This window comes from Melopsittacus undulatus, chromosome 4, assembly GCF_012275295.1.
Source record: "Melopsittacus undulatus isolate bMelUnd1 chromosome 4, bMelUnd1.mat.Z, whole genome shotgun sequence".
NCBI classification, from domain to species: Eukaryota; Metazoa; Chordata; class Aves; order Psittaciformes; family Psittaculidae; genus Melopsittacus; species Melopsittacus undulatus.
Window position 1 is genome coordinate 107073166 of NC_047530.1, and position 8740 is coordinate 107081905.

The following is an 8740-nucleotide window of genomic DNA, read 5'->3' on the forward strand; positions in this document are numbered from 1 at the left end:
TAGGTGTGAAGCCTGATGAGGATGCTGAAGTTCTCCAAAGTTAGAAGCCTAAAAACCAATCTGAAATATCATCATCAGTTCTTTCCACGTGTTAAGCTATAAAAACCCAATCCATTCAGTAAGTGTTAGCAGGTTCTTCATCAGCCTTTTGACTACAGAAGTCTGCCTTGGTTGCCCAAATGACAGGATTTGGGCCTAATAATGGTTGGAATACTTAAATTTCTAATTTTTGAGCAGTGGTTTATGAAGTTGGATACAGCTGCAGCAGTACAGAATTCCTGCTAAAGTACAAAAAATCCCCATTCCTGGAAGTGAATAAGCAATTTGGCAGTGACATGCTGAGCTCCAGGTAGCCTGTGTGATGGCTTTAAAGTTAGCACCAACCACATAAATTTGCATCAATTTCTGTTTTGCTATGCAGTCATTATTGCAGTAGAAGTACCTAGAAACAGCATCAGTTCTCCAAATTAAAATGGACAGGAGTCAGTAAGCATGGTCTGCCTATACCCCTGAATTAAAGTGTCTGTTATGTTTCCTGCAGAAAGTATGGAAAAAGTCATGGTCAGATTTTGTAAATCAGTGAATCCTGCTCTTAAGCACAAAACATACTTAAGTCTTCAGTAAAAGATAAAGATTTCCAGCTTCTTGATGGCTGGGCTTTTAGAAAAGCCTTGTGGTAAAAATAGTGTTAATCACATGTAAATGTGGAGTAACCTGAGTGGAGTATTTTTATGCCTATATATTTCTAATTTTCCTTTATATTAGATTAATTCAAGGGATAAGTGTACTTTTGAAAACAAAACTGGTTCATTTCAGATGCTTTTACCTCTGCCCAGTGTTTCACTGAAAAAATTGAAACAGAAGCAGAATTCTCTCTAGTTAGCAGCTGAGAATTCATCACTGGCTTTCCCATCTTATAAAGGTTCGTCTGAACTCAGAGGAGTGTGCTGATGTCTTAAAGCGCTGGGTTGATCATCTCTGCTCTCCACAAGTCAACCAGAAGTCCAAAGCCATTCTTGTCCTCTTGTCACTTGGATGCTTTACAAAAGTTGCAGAGATGCTGCACAGGTAAAGATGAAACAGTGCATTCTGTACCTTCCCTTGGCCAAAGTTGTTATTTAAGCATTTCTAATGTGGGGAGGAAGAGGGTCTGCAGTTTCTGACATTTGTTTCTATTTTACCATGTTTTTGTTTAATGAACTCAGCAGTGCATCGTTTCTGTGTGCTGGAACTGATGTTTCTGCTGCAATTTCAGGAAATACACTGGCATTTAAATTTACTGCAGGCTTTAAGTTTGCTAGGACCCCACTGACCAAGCAGTAACAGTTTATAATAGCTATGATTATTTTTGAGTTGAGACTTGATCTTTCTAAGCTTTGCATTAAATGTCAGTTCCTTAAGTGCAGGGAGGAGGGGGAGATGTAAGAACTTGTGGAGAGGGCAGTGCCAGACTAACGGGTGCAGGAGGAACATAAGGCAGGACATGGGAGCAGTATGACCTGTTCCTATATACAGCCTGGGAGCAGCATAGCAACATTCACTGTCATGAGGAAATCACTCAGCACTGTCCTGATGTAGTGAAACCTTAAAGACTGTGAAGCATGAAGGTGCAGAGAGCAAAGTATAGCAGTGTTAGAAAATGAGAACAGTGCGTTCTGTGACAGTGTGAATATGTACCATAGAGGTGGCTAAATGGTGATACCGTTTAACTTTGGTGATGATCAGAAACCTGATCAGCTCTCAGTGCAGAAGAGATTTGCCACTCCACACCTAGGTGCAAAGTTTTAGGAAGCCTGTGTGCAAGTATTTTGATGCAGTGTCCTGAAATACATTTCTGTTTTGTGTCCTAACAAAGTATTCTTTCTTTTTTTTTTTCCATTTACCAGTATGAGATACTTTGATAGAGCAGCTTTATTTGTTGAAGCTTGTCTGAAGTATGGGGCATTTGAAGTTAATGATGATACAAATATCCTTTATTTGAAATTCTGGTTTTGCATCTATGTACTCATACACGGTGAGTATGCGTGAGCCAAGGTTAGTTGAATTCACCTGCACAGGAACAGGAGTTCCTACTTTTATTTTCCAAGTTATGTAGTTTGAATAAGTGTGAGGAAAGAAGTGAAAAGGAGTTATTTGCATAAACCCATAATGTTACCTCCTCCTGATGCTTTGTGAGGCCTGTGGCACTGGAAAACAAGCTAAAAGCAAAAACAGGAATCATAAGAGAGAAAAGAATGGATGATAAAATGTTCTTTGCAAAGCTTTGAAATTATTCTATTACTGCAGCCTGTGTAGTGAAATTGTAGAATCATATAATGGTTTGGGTTGGAAAGAACCTTAAGATCATCTAGTTCCAACCCCATGCCATGGGCAGGGGTGCCTCACACCAGACCATGTCACCCAAGGCTTTATCCAGCCTTGCTTTGTACACTGCCACTGATCTTTTCATTTATCTTTTAAACACTGTATCTCAGGTGAGAAATAATCCCTTAATTAAGCCCCTACATTAACATAGTATTGTAGTGATTGAAGTCCTTCGTGGAGGAGTCAGTTCTGAGGGAGTGAAAACAAAATTAAAGGTCAAGATCAGATAAGCTGAAAATGTCATAAGTATTTTAAAAAGTATCTGAAGTATCACTACAGTCTGCACATCCAGCCTGGTGTTCTGGAAGCTGGACAGTTGCTCCAACATTTTTATTGTAGGCAGTAAATAATAATGCATGTGTAAATAATACCTGGTAGGATTTTATAGAGCCATCACTGCTATCAACTTGTAAATAAAAGAAGGCACTAATAAGTCATTTAGATAACTCCAGATCTAATTAACACTTGTAGTGTGTAGTATGACCTTGTAGTCATACTTGTAGTATGTCCTTCTTAATTCCTTTTGCAAGTTATGACGTGATGCTATGGTAGGTAGTTATGGATATCTGAAATGCATCTGGTTTAGTTTATAGCACTCTGCATATTGCCTGATAAATTCTAATATGCATTCAATAATAGAACTTAAAGCAACTTTTGTCTTTATTCGTGCTGTAAAATATTGGATTAGCACAATTGGAAACAATGTTCAGCGTGACCTCATCAGTGTTTACAAATATGTAAAGGGTGGGTGTTAGGATGATGGAGCTAGGCTTTTTTCAGTGATATCCAGTGATAGGACAAGGGGCAATGGGTGTAAACTGGAGCATAGGAGGTTCCACATTAACATCAGGAAGAACTTCTTTACTGTAAGAGTGACAGAGCACTGGAACAGGTTGCCCAGGGGGGTTGTGGAGTCTCCTACATTGGAGATATTCAAGGCCTGCCTGGACAAGTTCCTGTGTGATGTACTCTAGGTTACCCTGCTCTTGCAGGGGGGTCGGACTAGATGATCTTTCGAGGTCCCTTCCAACCCTTGGGATTCTGGGATTCTGTGATTTTCAGCTGGGGGAAGCTAAGAAGTGGGAAGAAAAAACAAATATAGAGTTTTTTCTTTTTGATCTAATTTGTGTTTTCCTTAATGCTTCATTTACATAAACTGATCCATGCTATATATGCGGATTATGCCAGAAGCTTGAAGCTGCTGGGTTTTAAACAGGGAGCTCTTCTCTTTGCCTCAAAAGCAGGGGAAAGTGGTAAAGAGTTACTGACTGAGCTCAAGCAGCCTAAGGAAGAAGTGACACAAGAGTAAGAATTTCATGTTTCTGAGGAGATCTGGGTTATCTGTCAGACTGGGATTCTGCTGTGTGAAAGTACACTTTTCTCTCGGTTCACTGTAATAACTGATATGTGTGATTTGAGCAAATATTGTTAAATGTGGGTGGAGGTGAGATTAAGAACTGTTTCATGTTCATTTTTGTGTTGAAATTGTCTGCACTTTCACGAGAGGGGAAAGAAAACCATGATAAAATTACACAAGAATATTTCCAACCTTTTTAACTCTAGCAGAAATCAAACTGATAAATGTGCTGAAAGAGTTCTAGGCATGTGTAAAAGTATCGTCCATTTAAGTCTAAAAATCAAATCTTTATGGTTCTTTACTGTTGTATTTATATGTATAAATGAGTCAATCTGTACTATAAAAATATAAATATATTTAAAGAATAAAGGTAGATCCCAAACCACATAGTTCTTTCCTGGAACATTGTGTTTGCTCAATCTAATTTTCCTGTTTAAAATTACTGTTATGTTCAATCAGTTCAATGTATGTAATTTTTGTAACTTGTCTGTAATGGCACCCTAAAAGGTTTACTTATGGAACATTCCAAAACTCCATGAAACATAATGGGTTTGAATTCAATTAAAGTGTTGTTATATTCTGCGTTATTCTCAGATGTGCACTCCCTGCACTCTTTAGGGACTAAATTCTGCCTTGTGTTGAGTGGTGGATGGGAGAAAATCCTACTTCAAAAGCAAGGTAGGGGCCTGCAGAATATTCAGGAGACTTATGCTGTCTCCATTGTTAATTGTTCTCTTTGAATGTGTGACTAACCATAGGTAAAAAAAAGCCCAAATGCTGGCTTCTTAATTAGTTACTTTTTATGCTAACAATTTTATGGTCCAGTATTTAAGGATGACACCAATAATGTATTTTCTCATTTTTGTGCCAGTATTTAGGTTTTCATTTGCATTATTGTTTCTGATATCACATGTACCTTTGCTATTTATTACTGATTGAGTAATTTCACAGCTGAGGATTGGATGCTGATGTTAAATCCCCCTTGTAAACTGAAGACGCTGGCATGTGAAAATCTGTCTTGGCTAGAAAATAAAACTTGTTTTTTAAACCGAGTTGTTGGAGCTACTGAAGTTTAGTATGCAGTAGTGAAGAGTCGTATCATGTAAAAGGTCTTTCACTTGGGTATAATTCATGGGTTGTCTAGTTAGAGTCATAGTGCATTGGATCCTCCTTGTGTTCGAGTATTTGTGAATGCGTATTCTACACAAATGAGGAGCACCAGCATCAGGACATCTCTAACTCCATAAGCCTTTTAGTTCATATCTAGAATAGCATTTCTGATAAAAGTTGAAGTTAGGCTTTTCAATAATGATGTTTTTTATACAAATTGAAAATGTGAGTTTCGTCACTCTAAGCAAAAAGAGTTTTAACTCCAGTTTATCTTAGTTCTTTTTGCCACATCTTATGTATACCATAAAATCCTTTCTGTTCAATGCAGTATGGACAACAATTATGTAGTGACTTTTGCTCGGGCAAATAAGTCTACAATGAAGTTTGCCTTAAGTATCAACTGGTGATTAGCAGAGCAGAGCAAAATTAATTGTCATTAATAATGTCCTACATTCTGGCTCACTTTTGCTACTACAGAATTCCTCAATTCCTACTCTTATTACTGGTAGCTGTACTCATGGACAAAGTTACTACGTAGTTAATGTAAGCACACAAATCTTGTTCTTTGAGAGAGATCACATAGAATTGTTTGTCAGTGGGTCTCTGGAAAAAAGAAATCTGCTTTAATATACAGTTGGGTTTATAAATGTTTTTAAACACATTGCAAAGGCCTTTTGATACTGAATGTTTCTATAAACTTACATGTGAAGGTTGTAGAATATTGTGTGGCATTCCCAAATGAAGCCTTTGTGATGAATAGAGAATGTAAAAGTGATTGAAAAGTTTATTTGGATGATAATGCAGTCACACTAAATAAATAAAAACCCTTTAAAATCTCTTTGTGTCTTGATTTAATATGAAAATGTCATCTGTTGCACTGGGATTGAGCGCTCGCTTTGTAATTGTTGTTATTTTCCCTTCAGGACCAGAACAATGCTCAGAGCTGGTTTTAGTACATGGAGTTATTGTCCTTTATACACACTAGTCACATTTTCCATATTAGTACCAATGCAGCATTGGGTTTGAGGAGTATTAATTCCCGAGCTTAACTAACAAACATAAAAGGTCAAATCAGAGCAGGACATTGTCTGCACTTCCTGATTTTTAAAAGCATGGAAATTAAGTAAGGAAAGAAAATAATTTCCTTTCTGTTTTCATGCTACCCCACAGGCAGTAATAAAAGACTTTTCCTTCCTTCTCAGCTGATGCCAGCAAGCATTGCACATCCTGGTTTTGTCTGGGCAGTGTTCAAGGCCAGGTTGGATGGGGCTTGGAGCAACCTCCTCTAGTGGAAGGTGTCTCTGCCTGTGGCAGGGGGTTGGAACTGGATGAGCTTTAAAGTCTCTTCTGACCCAAACTGTTCTGTGATTCTCAAATATGTGAAACGTATTCAGCAATGCTCACTGTCAGCGAAGTCTCACTTTTCTCTTTCCTAGTTCATGTAATGTTCCTCTTGGCTCTTCAGATGCTTTTGTCACTTTGGTTTAGAAGTTGTTTAAAAAAGTACAGATAACTGTCTGTGTATAACTGGCTTGTAGTGAGTGAAATGTGAGAAGTTTCTCACTTGTATGTTTGAAGGACAAGCATGAGAGTTCGGAACATTTAAAGCATCTGTGATTTAAAAGTTTCCAATAAATACAATTTTATTCCTTCAAATCCCTTAGAAAATTCCTTCCTCAAACCACTGTGAATAGTTCAAGCGCAATGGAAGTTTGTAATCATATTTTCCAGGTTTTGCATTTGAAAGCTGCTGTCAACAGTGAAGTCTGTAATGCAGCCGTAATCCTGGAACCTGTGTTTGACCATTCTTGGCAATGAAGAAATGGTAGAATTGGGTTTTCAAGTCAATGTATAGAGTTTGTGTGTCCACTTGTCCTTCAACATGAGTCTTATATTAAGCGTAATGTCTGATTGTTGGAGCAGATTACTCAGTAGTTATTTGAAGACTCATTTGCAAAAGGCTTGGATATTTGTCCATAAATAAGGAGGGGTTTGGACATTTGCATTGTTTAGGTGAAGAACTTCTAGATGGAAAACATCTATACATAAAGAGAACCTAGTCCAGAATGTTGATGTCTTCAGTGTCTGAGTAAATCTAGGAGGTGAATCTCTGTAGCAGTTGACCCTAGAAACAGAAAATGATGATGATCACAGTTTCTTTAAGGGGAAATGGGTTGGGTTTGCAAAATATATCTAAATATATATATATCCCTCTGAAAATATATCAAGCAAATATATCAGAAATAGAGCATCTAGATTATTTTTAATTGTTTCTAAAAAGTCTGGAATTTCTTTGTGTTTAACTTGTTTGTTTTAAGATTTAAATAGCTTTTTAGCTTGGACATAACTGTGGAAGAAAAATGTGTATGCTTAGAGAAGGGAACCAGCTAACAGACTCACAATGCAATTGCAGAAGGTAAGTGGTGCCCCCCTATGTCTGCTGCAGGAAGGGAAGCTTAAGTTTGATTTCAGCCTTGAAAATCTTAGATAAGCAATTATATTCTTTACTGTAAGGGTGCTGAGGCACTGGAATGGGTTGTCCAGGGAATTTGTGAATACTCCATCCTTGGCAGTGTTCAGGGCCAGGTTGGACAGAGCCTTGGGTGCCATGGTTTAGTGTGAGGTGTCCCTGCCCATGGCAGGGGGGTTGGAACTGGATGATCTTAAGGTCCTTTCCAACCCTGACTATTCCACGGTTCTATGATACTAGGTTTATTTCCATGGTATTCATTGAAATTGTTGGTCCCCATTCCTAACATAAACTTCCTCCTCCACCTTCTTACTTTCTCCTTTACAAGTATTAATGCAACAGCAGCAGCAGGAGGAATCACGGATGATGGGCATTTGTGATTACACGGTATAGCATGGTTTATGAGCAGAGCAGCAATATTACAAGTAAATCGAGTTTGTCTGTTAGACTTCGGACTCAGGATGTGTTTAAACCATACTCGATGGTTTTCTTCCTGGGAATCTGGTCCATAAGTTGAACATACTTTCTTACCCCATGTCACTGTCACCACTGCTTTGTTTAGCAAATACTGCCTGCAGCGCAGTGCGGTTCCCACTGGCAAACTCCAGTTCAGTGACTGCTTTCCAGAGGGTTGCTGAGCAATACTATTATACAGTGTTCAAGCCAGATGACAACAGGTGCTTTAAAAAAAACCTTAGTGCTTTGTCATTGCTTTTCTCTCTAGTGTAGGAGGAGATAATAGGGTTGTATAAGACTTGCCCAGCTCCTGTTCCCCTTGCTGTCTCTAGTAAGAAGCTATAGGCAACAAATCTCAGTTGCAAAAGGAGGTTTGTCTATGCTTCTTTTTATAAGTGGTCATTTTCTTTCAGGCACTGGTCTCATTTTGGTGACCCTTTGAAAATGTTTTTCTCAGTATTGCTTGTGAATGAAATCTTACAGTAGCTTGTAAGAAGCAGTCATAGGTATTAACTAAAAAGAACCATGCACAGCATATGTCTTTACAAGTCACAGTTCCTTAGTAGTATAATGCATAACATTCCTGATTCCCTCTTGGTGAAGCTTCTAGCCTTTCACAGGGATGCTTTTTTACCACTGATGGTTGCAGGATCTGGAGTGTCACTGATACAAAGGCAAAGGTTACTGTATTTCTACATGCCCATCCTTTCTGAGTGTCTTTTTCAGTTGTCATCTCCAGGGTTGTTCCAATACACTGGGCTATTAGGAAGGCTTTCAGATTCTGTTCTTCATTCAGGGATGGCATCTCGGACTGCAGTCTGAACAGGAGGTGTGGGGTGTCTCTCCAGAAGGTGGACTGGTTCCCTCAGTGAACCTGTAGAACATGGTCCCTGTGTTATCTGGGAGTCAACAACTTCTCAAACAGTTTTCACCACAAAGTGCAGTACAGCACACCCAGCTTTGGAGATGTAATTCCAGTTTAA

General features: G+C 38.5%; 1 protein-coding gene across 2 annotated transcripts in view; it reads left to right on the forward strand.

The window, feature by feature from the left end:
• The window catches only part of WDR11 (WD repeat domain 11), a 48142-nt gene extending 42473 nt beyond the window's left edge, over positions 1-5669 (forward strand). For both annotated transcript variants that reach the window (XM_034062446.1, XM_034062447.1), the window contains exons 27-29: positions 923-1068; positions 1887-1966; positions 3516-5669. In XM_034062446.1, the coding sequence (XP_033918337.1) occupies positions 923-1068; positions 1887-1966; positions 3516-3673 (384 nt within the window). In that variant the 3' untranslated portion in view covers positions 3674-5669. The remainder of the gene's footprint in view (positions 1-922; positions 1069-1886; positions 1967-3515) is intronic.
• The last annotated feature ends 3071 nt before the right edge of the window (positions 5670-8740 follow it).